At 37.8% G+C, this 16,355-nt stretch overlaps 3 protein-coding genes and 1 pseudogene across 4 annotated transcripts; 2 read left to right on the forward strand and 2 right to left on the reverse strand.

Moving 5' to 3' along the window:
- Nucleotides 1–37: 37 nt before the first annotated feature.
- On the reverse strand, nt 38–3,053 carry LOC116000057 (RNA demethylase ALKBH9B-like). Of its 2 annotated transcripts, none has more exons than XM_031240070.1 (6): nt 2,603–3,053; nt 1,730–2,404; nt 1,541–1,626; nt 968–1,278; nt 809–880; nt 38–734 (listed from the first exon to the last, which is right to left on the reverse strand). In XM_031240070.1, exons 1-6 carry the CDS (start codon nt 2,772–2,774, stop codon nt 413–415), a joined length of 1,638 nt encoding a protein of 545 aa, XP_031095930.1. In that variant the 5' UTR covers nt 2,775–3,053; the 3' UTR covers nt 38–412. The 2 variants fall into 2 exon arrangements, with proteins under 2 accessions (XP_031095930.1, XP_031095929.1); XM_031240069.1 differs by having other exon boundaries at nt 1,730–2,407; nt 2,603–3,051.
- A 1,382-nt stretch (nt 3,054–4,435) lies between these two features.
- Nucleotides 4,436–7,715, reverse strand: LOC116000512 (uncharacterized RNA-binding protein C17H9.04c). The gene is made up of 7 exons (XM_031240603.1): nt 7,447–7,715; nt 6,390–6,814; nt 6,222–6,288; nt 5,883–5,953; nt 5,621–5,790; nt 5,104–5,184; nt 4,436–4,828 (listed from the first exon to the last, which is right to left on the reverse strand). The coding sequence occupies exons 1-7, from the start codon at nt 7,652–7,654 to the stop codon at nt 4,780–4,782; spliced, it is 1,071 nt and encodes a 356-aa protein (XP_031096463.1). The 5' UTR covers nt 7,655–7,715; the 3' UTR covers nt 4,436–4,779.
- Nucleotides 7,716–8,501: 786 nt separating this feature from the next.
- Nucleotides 8,502–9,766, forward strand: LOC115998262 (annotated as a pseudogene).
- Nucleotides 9,767–11,280: 1,514 nt separating this feature from the next.
- On the forward strand, nt 11,281–14,475 carry LOC116000524 (golgin candidate 5-like). The gene is made up of 3 exons (XM_031240614.1): nt 11,281–11,419; nt 12,327–13,200; nt 14,046–14,475. The coding sequence occupies exons 2-3, from the start codon at nt 12,341–12,343 to the stop codon at nt 14,218–14,220; spliced, it is 1,035 nt and encodes a 344-aa protein (XP_031096474.1). The 5' UTR covers nt 11,281–11,419; nt 12,327–12,340; the 3' UTR covers nt 14,221–14,475.
- Nucleotides 14,476–16,355: the final 1,880 nt, after the last annotated feature.

Consider the following 16,355-nt stretch of genomic DNA (forward strand, 5'->3'; position numbering starts at 1 on the left):
GTACTCTAGCAACATATACTGCTTCTTAGGCATGATAGAGTAAACATATCAACACTGCTCAATATTCACCATCTTTCTCCAGTAGTTTTATGTCAACAATTTGGGTTTATCAGTGAAAAACTGAAAATGCACTCAAATTATCAATGAGAAGGATGAACACTCATACAAAGTATTGGTCTGAATCAATCAAAAGGCTTCAATTACCCTTCTTCGTGGCTTTGCATTCTTTTATCAAACTGGCAAGCCACAGCCAGTGATAATATGCAAGAATGCAATGAAAAAATATGCCAAATGTCTATGGAGTATACATGTAAATGATGCAGTGGCAAAGTAGGCAACCCACACCACAAACCTAAAACTAATGCAACACTGCACTTCTGCACCATAACCCCTTCAATGTAAGAGATGACGGTTAAAACTTTACTGTTCGAGTATAAGAATGGTCGGCTGACCTTTCCAAATCCACCCTCACCCTTTGCCTACTTGCATGCCATTGTTGGGTTTGGCCCGAGTGTCGGAGCTCTAAGCTCCTTTCTATTGATCTTCTTATTTTGCCTGCACTCTCCTCTTGTCTGACCACCTGTTTCTTCATAGAGCGCCTTGGTTTCACCGTCTTTGGTTTCTTATATTTGTCTACTTCATATGATAGAGGCTGAAGACCTTGCAAATCAGGATCAGGAACATATCCAACTGGTCGTTTGGATTCGTCCATTCTCCTAAAAGTAATTGAGATCCTGTGTAGAATTTTGGCTTGTTGGTTAAAACGTGAAAAGATTAAAATAGTGGCATAAAGAGTTCAAATTTGTACCTTTTGGTAGGAACTGCCGGAACACAATGTTTAGCCACATCAGCTCCTTTCCCATTAAAGACAATAACAGATCTGGAGGAACATTATGCCATTAGTGACCAACTCACGAGCTTTCGTTTCTTGGAAGGTCAAGAAAAAGAGCACAGAATATCCACTTACCCCACTGGCAGGGAGATTGCAATTGGACCGTCAAATTCGCCAGGACCCACGACTTTTAAGTTAGATCCAAAAAGTACATTGCATTCACTAAGGAATGAAACAGTACAAAAAGGGCGAAGAAAATCATGATTCTCAATATGAGGTGGCATGCAATCTCCCTCTTCATAAATATTCACAATACAACTGTCAGGAATGCAGTTTGGAGGTATCACATGCCACTTAACAAGCCTTTTGATCATGACTTTCAGAAGTTGAGGTATAGGATCAACAATATCGTCTTTGAGGATACCCGAGGGATTGCCATTTTGATCCTGCCATCAACAGAATTCAATCATTGGATCACCTATGTTCAACTTCTTTTTAGTGATTAGTCCAATCCAAAGCCTTCTTTCACCAAAACCACCATCCCCACCTCCCCCTCTTCCAGAAAATATACACATAAAGAATGATGATAAGGAAACTAAAACAACGGAAAAAGTTAGCACAAAACATTCAGAGGGTAATGTTCTTGTCATTGCAGGCACACAATTTCAGCCTGAGACTCAAAAAGATTGCAGATGATGAATTACTTACCGTTGCATAGTCATAGCAGCAACCAAACTGAATAGTCACTCGCCCCTTGCCCCTTATCCCCTTGTGCGGTGCAGTATAAGTTCTATCTGTGACAAACAGCACTCAAAGTGAAGAAACAGAACTGAAACTTTTGGCAAGAATTAGAAATGCAATTATGTGGAAACTAATGTCGGTTGTTGAACAAGATACCTTTTAGCTGCCCATTCTTTCCCATCTCTTTGAGTGTTTCCACGTAATCAACTATCCTAATTTGCTCTGCAGCACTGAAAACACCCGTATGTATCTCCAAGCCATCGAGTATGTTCACAATTTTCCCATTGATCCTCTCCAAACATATAAAATCCTTCTTCCTCTTCACATTACTAAACCGGATGTACTCTCTTTGCTCCCTTGACAGCTTCGATTTTGGCTTGGACTCATCCTCGGACGCTCCCTCCCAGGACAAACCACTCCCATTATCCAACTGCAAACTCGAAACAGTCTCCTCACCCACCTCAGGCTCGTCCTCCTGAGCCATATCAGCCCACGACATCTTCACCCCTCCTCGCCTGCCAGCCAACACAGGGGTACCGAATTTTTCTCTCATCAACGCCCTTCCAGAACTCCGCGATGGCCCATCTTTCCAGCTCCCAGTCGAGTTTCCTTGTATAGAAACCTCAGACACTGGCTCTGGACTCCCATCTGCCTCGTCCTTCCAACTCCCCAGTGAATGTGTATCAACAGTATCATTGAAATCCGCACCATCCTTCCAACTCCCAATAGAATAAGTATCACAGTTCTCATAACACCCATTCAATCCCCTATTTTCCGATGTCGAAACCGCAACATCCTCTTGCTGCTTGGGGAGCACTCCCCCTCCACCATCTTCTACAACAATCACAACAAACTCTTCGTCAAGGAATTCACATCAAGCCACATAAATAACTCTCAGAAACCCTAATTTACAAAACCAAAAAGCCAAGCCAGCAAAGTATGTGCAGTATTCATAGGCGTACAAAGTATGCAAAAATTTCACGGACGCATGGATAAATAAACGCATTCACACACAGAACGAGAAAGTACCGCGGTCGAGAGATCGGATGCGATCGGAGAGAGTGCGAACACACGGCTGACACAGCCCTCGGGAGAGAAAGGGAATCCAATTAGTGAGAAACTCACAGGCAGTGCGGAGCTCATCGTCGCTGTAGGCGAGCAAGAAAGCGTCGTCTTTCCGGGCTCTACACTGCTCGGCCATGGCGGGGGATGAGTCACTCGGTGAAGCGGCGGCGAGTCGCCGAATAAATAGATACTACTGTGTAAGCAGTAAGCAGAAGGGAAGTGAGGTTTGTTGAGACAGGAAGGTAGATAGATGTTTATCGTAATTAAGTGGAAAGCGTAGGGGTAGATCGGGAAGTTTATAGCAGTAGCTTACAGACAGCTTAAGGAAATGTTTGCCATCAAAGGTCTTTTCGTCTTTCGAGTTATGTTTTTTAAAATAGTAACTTCTATTTATACTAAAAATTCTTTCTTTTTTGGGTTAAATATTTTACTCTGATGTATGAATTTTTTTTCCTTCCTTAATAGAGAAAGTGTTAAATAAACATTTGAACTTTTTTAGAATATAAAAATTAATTGAACTCTTAAAATTTAGTAAAAGATTGTAATTAAATACATTAACTTATCATTTTATATATTTGATAATTAAATCCATTAACTTGTCATTTTATATATTTTGACTTAATAAGCAATAACTGATTATCTACCAGTGGTACTAGTAGTGGATAACAAGTTATTGAACTCTAATAGAAAAAATATGAGTTAATGCATTTAATTATAATTTTTAAAATTTAAATATATAATTAATTTTTCATCACTTATTTAACTATTTTTTTCTATTAAATAATTAATAGGAACATTAATGCCAAAATAGATAACTTTCAAAAACATTATTTAAATGGCATAAATTTAATTCTTAATAATAAACATATATGATTTTGTGTGGTGAGAGTATGAAGTAAATATAACGACGTAAAAATAGTATGTGAATAAACAATAATATGACAAAAAATCCTTTATTTACGTTGTCACATTTAATCTTATCTTTAAAATTTTGCCTAATTACATCCTTAACTTTAATGTGTTCTTTACAAATTCATCACGAGCATCTTACTTTTAACATGTTATGTTTCTCCATCTTTAAATGAAAATCTAATTGCAATAAAGAAATAAAAATAAAAAATTTAATAAAGACACTATATATATATAGCATAGTAGAAATTAAAAGTGAAACATGCTTTTAAAAAAAAAAAAAAAAATTATTCATATAGGATATCGTATTTAAGGATGGACATGAGTTAAGAGTAACTATATTCACCCCATGATCATGACCCATCCTTATAATTTCAAAACTCACCCCTTTCCTACCCAGCAAATTATTGTGGAGAATATAACAAAAAGTACATTTTTAATTCAAAGTACATTATTCATGTATTAAATATATATTATACAAAATAATATACTTCCAATACTCAAAAAATAATGTACTTTCCTTGAATACAATGTACATTTTTTATATACTAAAAGTACATTATTTGTGTACCTGAATGTACTTTATTTGATAATATGATCCATTCATCGTCCACACAATAATGATTGCTCCTACCCCCTCCCCCAAAACAATAACAATTACCTACCTGCTCGACCAATCACATTTACTCATTGCAGATACATACCATTTTCTATCTCAAAAAAATGAAACTAAATGCACAAATTAAAACTCAAATTTCATAATAAATATAATGCAAATATTCTAATATAATAATTAAATTGTTTACTTTCAAATGCAAATAAGTATCATCAAAGTCCAATAAATATGTATGCAGTAGAAATGCAAGTTGTCTCTTTGCTATGTACCTCTTCGTGCAAGAAAATGAGGTCTTATCATAAATTTCCATTGAAACTACAATAACCAGAATGCATGTCAATAGAGCGCAACAGTGCGCAAATACTGTATTGCTGCAACAGAGTAGTTTGATAACAATAACACTAACATACTTGTACCTGGCTCACAGTATAATCTGGGTCTCACTCTTCAACGAAATAAAACCTATCTAGCTGTCATCACACAACGAGGGTTGAAAACCTTTACCTCTGTCTCAAATTACGCAAACCTCATTTCCAGCATCACACGAAAAAGGGAGGGCAAAAACTCAATATGCCCTGAAACCACATGATAATGAAGTGCATTCTAAAGCTGAGAACTATGCAACACTGACTGGTTGAGTGACCGTGTCTCTCTGTGTCTTGCACCTGCACACAAAAAGCATATAAATTCAGCAATTTCTTGCACCCTAGAAACAAACGGTCTGGACCTTCTCCATCTATCATTACAGCATACAAGCCTACACAGCAAACAGACAAAGGATCCAAGCAGAAAACAACATCTTCAAAAACAATAAACAAGGTATTTCTGTGATATCTTGGCATCTTGTCATTTACATCCTAAGTTGTTCTGGTTGCTAGAGGGGTCCTGGAAGTTTAACAGTGATATACAGATAAAATAGGTTCTCGACATAGTGAAATACCTATTACAATGTGATCGAGATGCATAATTGTGATTATTGCAGTTTGTGCACATCCAATCCCCATCACGCCATTGCTTAGCCCTGCAAATGCATTACTGTATTAATTGCAAAGTATGAAAGACTGATGCCTAGTAATATTGTCTACACAGCCACATAAGAGAGCATTATTCTGTCATATATTCTCCATGTAATGAATATATGATAATTTCAGAGAAATCCATATTCGTTACAAATGCTTCTTTGGTTTGCCATAACAGAATTCTTTTCTTCTTTTTTTTTAATTCTTTTAGAAATTGCATTTGGCCCTATATAGTAGAATTATAGTTTTGGTTAAACATATTTCAACACGCAGGAAAAAGGGAAGTTTAAGTATTTTACTTGCTTTTGCTTCTTGAGTAATTCAATGTTTAGAGAACTAAGCATCCTAAATGCATACATACAAATAAAAACTCTTGTTTCTAAATGGCCATGGTAGTGTTCACATAAAAACTAAAATAAGAAAGGCATCCCATTTTACCCCTTCCCGAGGAGTGTCGGTGCTGCAGGCAGTATCTGTAGGTTGGCCTGCAAATTTGGAAGCACCATTGGGTTTCCACTTCCAAAGGTTGAATACATTCCAGATACGTGACTTCCACCAGAACTCCCTATTGACTGAAGTCCTGGATATGACGGCTGCAGCCCAAATGTCTACAAGTTCAAAATAAGATAAAAAAAAGGTCAAAGGAAAAGGAATCTGTGCATAATCAATTCGAATGCCATGCCAAACTACTGAGTCTCACATGTCCGGCATTTAGCCTCTTGTTTTCCAAGTCATGAAGTTCTTCTGACGCTAAACGTTTTGTCCCAAGAGCTTCACAATGAGAAAATTAAAAAGAGAACAGCATTTTACATCAGTTAACACTTGGATGAGTCCTTCCAGAAATGCAGATAGAAAAATTATAATCTAGAATATTGTAAAAGAAAGAAAACTAATTCAAAAAAATTTTAAACAGAAGGAAGCAAGAAGTTCAAAGAGGGCAAAGGTCCTATCTTTGAATTTTCTGGTTTCAAACAAAACCAAAAAAGAACAGGTTGTGCACAAGTGTTAGTGGAAAAGAATAAAGCACTTGAACCCAAACCTGTAACTGCCGGGCTGCCAAAAGAAGAGGATGATGCTGGTGGCATAGAAGCATTACACCTTTTACACTGCAAGAGAATGAGAATAAAATCCACTACCTTATGAAACCACAACTAACAGAACATTTTCTGTAGGCCACAACTCAACATAACTATCAATATATACTTACCTGTGCTCGAGAAGAATAATTGTGGAACCCACATTTGCAAATCCAGTCACCATGACGCCATCCTTTTGGAACTGCAAGAAGTTGGTTGGCCTGGTCTGCATATGGAACTCCAGAAGTGTTATTCCCAACCAAAGGCCATCTAGAAGCTGGCTGCACCCCGTAATGATCGGCAGGTTGACTTCCAAATTTATCACCAGCTCCTAAAGACCAGTGGGAGGTCAAAGGCAGTGACTGTTGGATTGCTCCATTTCCTATGAAGCCAATGTGTGTATTTTGCTGCAATGCTCCTTGTACCCCCGAAAAATAATTTGAATGAGTAGGGAGAGTTGCACCAGGGATTGAAATTGCTGGCATTGCTGCTACCTCCTTTGGTTGTCCGCATTTCTTGCACTTTTCTCTTGATGCATAGTTGTTGTTAGTGCAACCTATTGGATCATTTCCCCACACACACCATGCACAACCCAGCCAGAAGAGGAAACAATCCAAGAATACGCACGCCAACCCGCATCCAATATGACAATACACAGAAAAAAGTGAAAAACCTCAACCTACAGAAATCAAGTTTCTAATGACATTTGCATTTTAAAAAAGTCTCAAACACGGGGGCTTAAAATGAAGAAATTAATTCCCACTTTAGAGTTTAATTCACTACACATTAAACAAGTTTAGCTATATTCCCAAAACAGGATATGGGAACATTTTCAATATCGCCAATCAAGAATGGTTCATCTCTTGGGACTCTCATATATCTGCTATCTGCAGAACACATAAAACCTCCAATCACGTTGCTACTCAACATGGAGGACAACTGAAGTAGGATGAATGATTTCTAATTGGTTTCGTATTATTCGCATGGATAACTGAACTAAACTTCACAATAGCAGTAAGTTCATCACAATATCATCGAGAGGTTTAAATTGAGCTGAGAAAACACATATGCCAAACGCAGATAGCATCATCTACTGAGCTAAACCCTAATTCGTGCAGAGAGACACGGAAATTATCAAAAACTATACCAAAATAAGAAGATAAGAAGGAATTCAAGCACGAAAAGTACCGGTACAGATCCAATCGCCGATTCGAGGGAGCCACTTGGAATCGGGAGGAGTTTTGTTGTCGACCAGGAGTCGAGGCTGCTTACATCGGTTGCAGAAGCTTCTGAAGGCGTAGTTTCTGTTCCCGCATCCGCTACACTCCCAATCTCCTTCTCTACCTCCTCCTCCTCCTCCTCCCCCACTACCACCTCCACCGCCGCCGCCTCCCATCAACCGTCTTCTACCGCTATCTCCGACGAAACTGAAGTGTTTTTGTATGGTATTAGCCGGGTTTCCAATTGTAACTCTGACGGGGCGGTTCGGGTTGGGATTCGACAGTAATGCCCCAGATTTAATGATTATAAAAATACAAAAACCACCTACTTAAGTTGGACAAACTATTTGTTTTGTAACCAAATCTTTTTTTTTTTTTTTTTTTGATATCTAAAGTTTCTAAGCTTATGCTAATGGTTGCAAAAATTCGTGTCTAGGCTTAGACGCCGGTTGCCCGCCTAAAATTTTACTGTGAATGGTATTTTAGGCAGCTAATTAGTTGTGTTTCTAATGTCATTCTGCACCCTGAATTATATTGGATTGTTCATGTTGCACCATGATCTTTCATAACATGCATTCCGAGCCTTTTACCATTATTTTTTTCGCGTAACATTTTTTACAGGTTTCCAGGTTACTATGATGACACGGCACAAATTATTAGCTGACGTGGCATTTCTTTTTAGGTCAACTCCAAAAATTTTTAGTCAAGCACCAGAATCACAAGCTCACAACTCTTTTCCTCTTAGCGAGAATCAAAGTCTCCAGACTCGTCGGAGTTCATATTGACAATCCTATAACCTAACTCCACTGGTCCCTCGCTGACTTTTTCCACCGGAAAACTTTGTTTCTTAATGAGAGAAGTTCTTCAATCTTCACTCACAGGAGTCGTCGCTCAATTGCTCATGGACTCGTCCTCATGCAGCCATGCTCACTGCTCAATTACACTCTCGCACACTTGCTCGGTTCTTCCAACTCTCCAAGGGTTCAATAATCTAAGATTAAAAAAAAAAAGAAAAAAAAAGACATGCTAAAGGTGAAGACAAACCATGTTAGGTACCCAGAGGGAAGGGAATTGATTGAACCCACTCTAAATAAACTCCAAGCCAAGATGAGAGAAGCGGAGAATGATCCGCATGACAGGAAAAGAAAGTGTGAGGCTTTGTAGCCTATCTTTAAAAAATTTCATCTGAAGAGCCGCTACATTTTTTACCTTTACCACAAGAGAAATGAAATATCCAAGAAATTATATGAGTTCTACTTGGATCAGGGTTATGCACATCGTAATTTAATCACGAAGTGGAAAAAAAATTGGTTATGAATGACTGTTGTTTTTTGTGCATGCAACCTCGGGATCACGACTTCCAAACCACATGTGTTTGCCCCTTGAATATGGCTTCACAAATAGTAGCGTCGTAGACAAAGCAGTGGCCGCCTTATGGGACTTCATAGTACCGAATCCAACGTAGTTTTCTTGCAACATATCTCTGTAAATCCACGTTTATGAATTTGTCCTAACAACCCTGCCATATCTGTACCGACCCTTTCTTTTCCGGGAACGGATCGCTCATCGCGGATCCTTTTTGTTTTCTTGATGACTTTTCGAGATTCTTTGAAATGAATATTTTTACATGTCTTTATGGTACATTTGCTTATCGGAGGATGCCATTTGGACTATGTAATGCACCGACAACATTTCAAAGGTGCATGGTAGTTATTTTTTCAGATTTTATTGAAGAAATTGTTGCTCTAGTGTTTGAAGAGGTTTCATTATCTCCTTGAATTTTTTTCACTCACCACAAAAATACCCCCACCCCCCAAAATAAAATTTTTTGAGTTGGTGGAAAGATTGTTGTATCAATGTTTTATTAATATATGTAGTTTTTTTGTTCCCCATTTGAATTGATTAATTGCATTTATTTATAGCTAAAATATAATTAATTATATTATATATTTTTTGAGTAGCATTAACTCTATTATAATTATATTATATTTATTAAAAATAAAAACAAATGAAACTAAAACACGAAAAAATTGTCCACGACGCCGTGAGTTGCTTGTTGTGTGCGCCCGTCAAGTGGCCTTCGTTACCTTCACGTGCCCATTAATTTTACTAACCAATGTTCATATACAAATGTATCCAACCCTGTGTGCAACGCAGAACATCTTCAGATAAAAATTCCTAAAGAATTGCAAATTATATACTACTAGAGAGTTCCTAAGCATCTAAGGGAAGAGAAGGTTATAGAATGTGTGCATTGCGGTTGCAAATGTTGTGCTAGTGGAGATTGATTGAGTGCTTATAATAGAATTCACGCACGGATTGAGTAGTAGTACTTCTTTATCTACTACCTAACTCACTCTATGGCTTGCTTCAGTCGAGCCAATGTTGAAATTGTTTAATTTCTGAGTCTATAACTAACATTGTTTATCGGATTTGTGTCCAAAAAAATAAACCCAAAATCACAGTTGTCCAACAGTTTCTTTCCTTCCTCTTCTCTTTAATTTGTTACTTAGAGGATTGAAGAAGCGGGCTGCATTCTGGTGAGTATAATGAAGGTTTACGTACGCGAACATAGTTGAATATATTGGAGAATGGCAAGGTGTTAGAAGAAGAAGAAAAAAAAGTCCATGTCATCATAAATTACATGTAACCTATAGGTAACCTGTGAAAAATTCTAGGTGAAAAAAAAATAGTAGTAAATGGCTCGAAATGCATGTTATGAAAGATCATGGTGCGGCATGAATAATCCGATATATTTCATGGTGTGGGATGACACTTTATTTATTTATTTAATAAATTATTTCGCTTAAAATCAACTACTTTAATATTAATACTTTATGAGTTGTGACTTTTGTAAAATTATGTTTTGATTCTTTAAATCTTTATACAATTTACAAATATATACGTAGTATATATCTTATTAGATTAATATTTTTGTATTAACTATTAAAGTATTAAATAGTTTATAATTATCAAGCCTTTAAAAATTTATTTTAAAAAATGGGTGCCTATGCACTAGGCTTTCCCTGCGCGCCCAAGCGTTTTTTGTAATGTTGCTTAGTGCTTACGCTAGATTAATCTTAAGCATTCAAAATTCATACACGAGTTCAGTAAGCAATTTTTTTGAGAATATACCAATTCAATATTCAAAATTCGACAGTGGCAATGTGGGGATTATGCCCAAAGTGGACAAACCTCTTGTACGCACTGACACTTGGCCATGTATGTTGAGTCACTGAGTTACCGTGATTTACATAATCCCACATGTTTTGTCGGGTAGAGTGTGGGGAGCCCTTTAGATTGGAGATTCAACATTTTGAGAAAAGAGTCGTTAGAGAAGGTAAATCACGAGTTGTCTAAGCAGATTCTAGTTATTCTCAGTCATTAACTGCACATAAATCATTCATCTCCATACTTCTGACAACTTAGGAAGCCCAATCTTCAATTTTGAACGTCCAAAGGTCAAACTCTAGCCTGAGAAACCATGACTCCAATATATTGGTTGGAGTCGAATCTCCACCCTCTAGTGGAGTGGTGATTTTAGGTCACGTAGCCTTGGTTTGAGTTAGTGAACTATGAACGATCTAAGCAGATATACCTCCTTATGGTCATTTTTAAACTAAAATTGACAAAATTCAATGCATATTTTTGAGTAATAATTACGGGTTTCATCATTCATCAAACAAACTAATTCAAAAACTCATCGGGGTGAAACTGAAAATATCACAGAAGTAATGTGGTGTAAAATATAATATCCAAAAAGAAGAAGTACTGACGTAAAAGATCGGAGAACATGCCTTTACCAAATTCCTGCTTCTGTGAATCATTCTCCTAGGGAGCTCTCTCTTCAAACGACCGGTGTTGGACTCGCAGTGTCGTCGTGGATTTCTTTTACCCTTTTGCTCGATCGGAAGCTTCCAAGTTTCCTCCGAGATTACAAGGTTCCCCTCTGTCTCTCATTTTCATTTTTCCTCGTAAAATTTCTTCTTGTGTTGGCTAATTCGGTTTATTCTAAGATCAATTCCCTTTTCCTGTTTTAATTACTTTTTATAGTTGAGATTCAATCAATTCTAGTGGCATTGCAATTGCGCTTAAGCTCTGGCGTGAATTGTTTATTATTGATGTTTTGACTGTAATATTGATATGATTTTCTGCTAAATGTTGCTTTTCCTGCATTCTTTGGCTAAAGATGATCTTCTGCTTTGGTGTTTTTCATAGTAATTAAACATAGAATTTTGGTATTTGATCTGCTAAAGACCAATTTCATAGTTGGCTTTGGACTAAAAAAGGTTTCTTGGGCATAATGTGTGCTTCCCAGCAGGAGAAAGTAGTATATTTGCATCTCTAGTTATATACTTGTAGCATACAGTTAATATTTCATCATATTTCTTTATCATGTATATGATGGTTGTATATACAATTGAGGTTTTGTATGAGTTAGAACTTAGATTATCACTGAAAGGGTCAAGTCTCGAATAGTGAGTATTGATAACCGAGCTGGCTCATGAAATTGGATCGTTAAATATGAAATTGCTGAATTAAACTTCAAAATCATTGATATCAGTATCTGGTAAAGAGCATTTTCTTCCTTAGATTATTTTTTCTAATATTGCTGCCCGGTTTCCTATGTCAATTATATGGATACCATGTGAAAGTCATTACGCACTAAAGGTCTGAACTTTAAGCTTTTATTTGAAGTTTGAACCTTAAAGGGTCACTGTGTATCAGTTTAATTTCCAGGTAATTCAAAGTATCACACGAGTTGGATTCATTTGGTTGTTTTTGTTGTTGTCAGTAATTCTAGTTATCCTCGTTGCCCAGTCTAACTTACTAAGTTCATGTTTGTAGCTAGAAAATCTGTGATGGCGGGAGAGGATGGTATTGATATGTCAGCTCTGAAGTCTGAATTGACCGAAACTGATACTAATTGGAAACAAGAAATGGAAAAGAGCCAGTGCGAGGTGGATGCGTTGCAAGCAAAACTTTTAGAGGTAAAAGATTGCACGCAGGATTCAGAAGAAGATGAAAAGAAGGAGTTAGATGTTCTCTGGCGAAGAGTCAGAACTGCTGCAACATTGATGACACACTTGAAAGTAAAAGCTAGAGTCCTTGCTGTTCCTCATTTGGCCCATATGATATGTGGTATCAAACAACTAGATGGAACGGGACTTGTTGACAGAAATGGCATTCCATTGCCTGGCTGGTCTAGGGATGTAGATCTACCCGCTTTTGATGATTCAGATGAGGAAGCATGGATTAAACTTTCTAGTGAACAAGGTTCTCTTCATGATCAAGATGGAGCTTATATTACTGAATTACTGAGGTGTGTACAGACAGTTACAGACGTTATGGAAAATCTTGTTAAGAGGGTTATACTGGCTGAATCGGAGACTGCTGTTGAGAAGAAGAAGGTGACTGTAGGTGAGGAAGAGATTAGAAAGAAGGCACTCGAAATTGAAAACATGTCTATTAAGTTAGAAGAGATGGAAAGATTTGCAATGGGTACAAACTGTATCTTAAATGAGATGCGCCAGAGAGTTGAAGATTTAGTTGAAGAAACTGCTCAACAGAGGCAAAGAGCTGCAGAAAATGAGCAAGAGCTTTGTCGTGTTAAGCGAGACTTTGAATCTCTGAAGTCCTATGTTAATAGTCTTATTAGTGTGAGAGAAACACTCCTCTCATCAGAAAAGCAATTTCAGACAATTGAAAGGCTCTTTGAACGGTTAGTTATAACACATACTCACATACACGTTTTATGTCTATCATGAACAATGACTAACAATATCATTATGTTTTATACTTTTATTAGTATCAATCAGTGTGATTGATTCTGAAACCAAAGCATAATGTTAAAAGTTGTATCCTAATGGTAGTTCTTGGATACACAAACTAAGTAGATGCATAGCTTAAGGAACTTAAAGTTAATTCAATTATTGGGTCATCGTATTCCCAGTGGATCTATATAGAGCATAGAGTAGATGTAGCTATATATTCACTTGAAATATGTGATAGCCGCCCTAAAAATAACCTTTTTTCCTTGGAAACTCTATTTGTAGAATTGTACTTACACCTACCAACCTACCCTCCCCTGCGGCCCTCCAAAATAAGATTTGAAGCTCCCCCCCCCACCCAAAAAAAAAGAAGCCCCCCAAATGGTTTTTCACATCACATCTAATTTCTCCCTTGGCCCAAGTTTTTGAGACAACAATGCCACCATCAACCCATTTACTACTGAGTACTCCATATACAAGTGGTCACATAATTTCCACATTATCGCGTACTCCCTATGTTTTTAGTTGGGTAACCATTATCAATTGAAATGCTTGAAGAAATAAATATTGATAGCATTCTACTGGCTAGTATTTGCATTTTCCAATGATCTAAAGAGAAAATTACTTCTGGAATAATTATTTAGTACACATTTTGTAATAACTTTAGAATTAGTTGCATGCAACTTGCTCTCTCGCAAAATTTTAACACTTAAGCGTAATTGCAATTGTCACTTAAATGTCGTTCTTGATAGCAAATTCTGCGAATTTGTGGTTTCTTTTGCTTGATGTGAAGCAGGCTGGTTGAGAAAACAACTCAGTTGGAGAGTGAGAAGATGCAAAAAGAGGCCGAAGTACAGAAGCTTATGGAAGAGAATGTGAAGTTAACTGCTTTACTTGACAAGAAAGAGGCCCAACTCCTAGCAATGAATGAACAATGCAAGGTTATGGCACTGAGTGCTTCTAATATCTAGTTTGACATGCTTATACGGATGCCATCTTTATCGCATTGACCTCACCTGTTATCCTTCCAGCAGATTAAGGTGAGTTTAGCAGATGAATTCTGTTTAGGCTTCTGTTCTTGACTACAATCCAAGAGAACCCATTGCCTGTAATTGTGCTGTATTGGCTCATTGAGCGAAGTAATCCCATTAACTAGACACAATTGTACTTAAATCTAATAGAAAATGTTGTTGCATCAAGTTTGATTTCAAGTCATCGTTTTGGCATCTTTGGGCATCATGTTTGATTTGAAATTCTCTTACACTAATAGTGATTTTGCATGCAAAGCCTCCCTGAGTGCCTGGCTTGATTGTTCAGCGGCTCGCTTTTATCATGTTTCATGCACTCTAAAAATATTAGAATATTCAGACTTGATAGTTTGTAACAGTTTGAATGTCTGTCTGTGTTTAATATGTAGTTCTTTAGTGAAAATAAACTTATTTCCATTCTGCAGTAGGTGTAGTGGTCAAGGATTTACTCCTTGAACCCGTTTTGGAACATTGTAGGCCTGCATTCATCTTCATTCCCTGAATCCCGTATGATGTTAAAACTTTGTTCAACCTTTCTTAAACCTTGACCAGGATCCTATGAAACTGCATAATTGCTTCCTGTCCTAATCAGTGACCAAAATGGTACACGATGAGCTTTCACAAAGTAAATTACTGCTTGAACGTTGTTGAAACTTGAAAGGACATTGTATTACCGTATACTGTCCTTTCGTTGTTAGTGCATTAATGCATTATCATCTAGATAGAGACCCAAGTATTCATGTATGGCCTTCACTCTTCAGCACAGTTTGTGAAAGCGAGAGTAACATGGTTTCACATGCTAATTCAAGATAAACGGTGGTTTATCAACTTGTGAAAACGCCATTTATTCCATTGATAAGCTGCTGCTGACAGAGCCCTTGGAGGCCAGTGACACATTCTTATCCAATTGTCTTCTTCACTCATTTTCTTTTCCATAGCCATTCAATCATCAGCTCTCATCCTCTATTTCGTTATTCGTTCTCATTGCGCTTTGCATTTCTAGCATGCCCAATGCAGCCAACCAAACATGAACTCTTGACTGGAATTGAGAAAAATCTATGTGCCATGTTTAGGTGTGCTGGATGGATGAGCTGTACAAGTCTCCATGTTGCTTTTTTTCATTATATATTATGTGTTTATTTTTTTGGGTTCTTGACATGTATAGCTAAGCTTTGCTGAACTTGTTGTTGGGAAGGGAAAGTAGAACACAAGAAGGCAGCTCTCCTGGCCTTAGAACATGGGAATGCCTTTCTTTTTTTAACCTGTCATCTGACACCAGATAGGTGAAGCCGCAACACTTGTGGTGCTTGTTCTCTTTTAGTAATAGCCTGTCTACTTAACAACACATTCCTCTTTCATCTTTCAGCTTGCTATATATGTCTGCTTTGTCCTGCTTTCATATTTATTGCTCTTTTATTTTCCCCGTGACGTGTGAAACCAGCAGCTATTACTCGGGAGTGTGTAAATTCCGTCTTGTAATCCTAGTCAACAAAGAATCACAAGGAGATAAACCAGTTTAGGTTGCTCTAAGCTCATAGCAAATTGGCTCAAACCAAGAAAGTCAATCGGTTGTCGGTGACGTGGGAAACCAGCAGCTATTATTTGAGAGTGTGTAAATCCCGTCTTGTGATTCTAGTCAACAAATAATCACAAGGAGAAAAACCATCTTAGGTTGCTCTAAGCTCTCATAGCAAATTGGTTCAAACTAAGATAGTTAATAGGTTGCTCTCGATGTAAGTCGAACTTATAACTTTATAATTATCAAGTTAAATAATCTGAGCAACTTAATTAGGGTTATCTGTTTTATTGTTTTTCTTTTATGTTGTTGGAATTTGACTTGCTGGCGCATGGCCACATGGCAAGTTCTTCACTTTTTAGACAATCACATTTATCTTATTATATTTTATAGTATTATATATTGCAACATAAGCCCCCCCCCCCCCCCCCCCCCCCCCCCCCCCCCCCCCCCCCCCCCCCCCCCCCCCCCCCCCCCCCCCCCCCCCCCCCCCCCCCCCCCCCCCCCCCCCCCCCCCCCCCCCCCCCCCCCCCCCCCCCCCCCCCCCCCCCCCCCCCCCCCC

Source organism: Ipomoea triloba, chromosome 12, assembly GCF_003576645.1.
Source record: "Ipomoea triloba cultivar NCNSP0323 chromosome 12, ASM357664v1".
Lineage (NCBI taxonomy): Eukaryota > Viridiplantae > Streptophyta > Magnoliopsida > Solanales > Convolvulaceae > Ipomoea > Ipomoea triloba.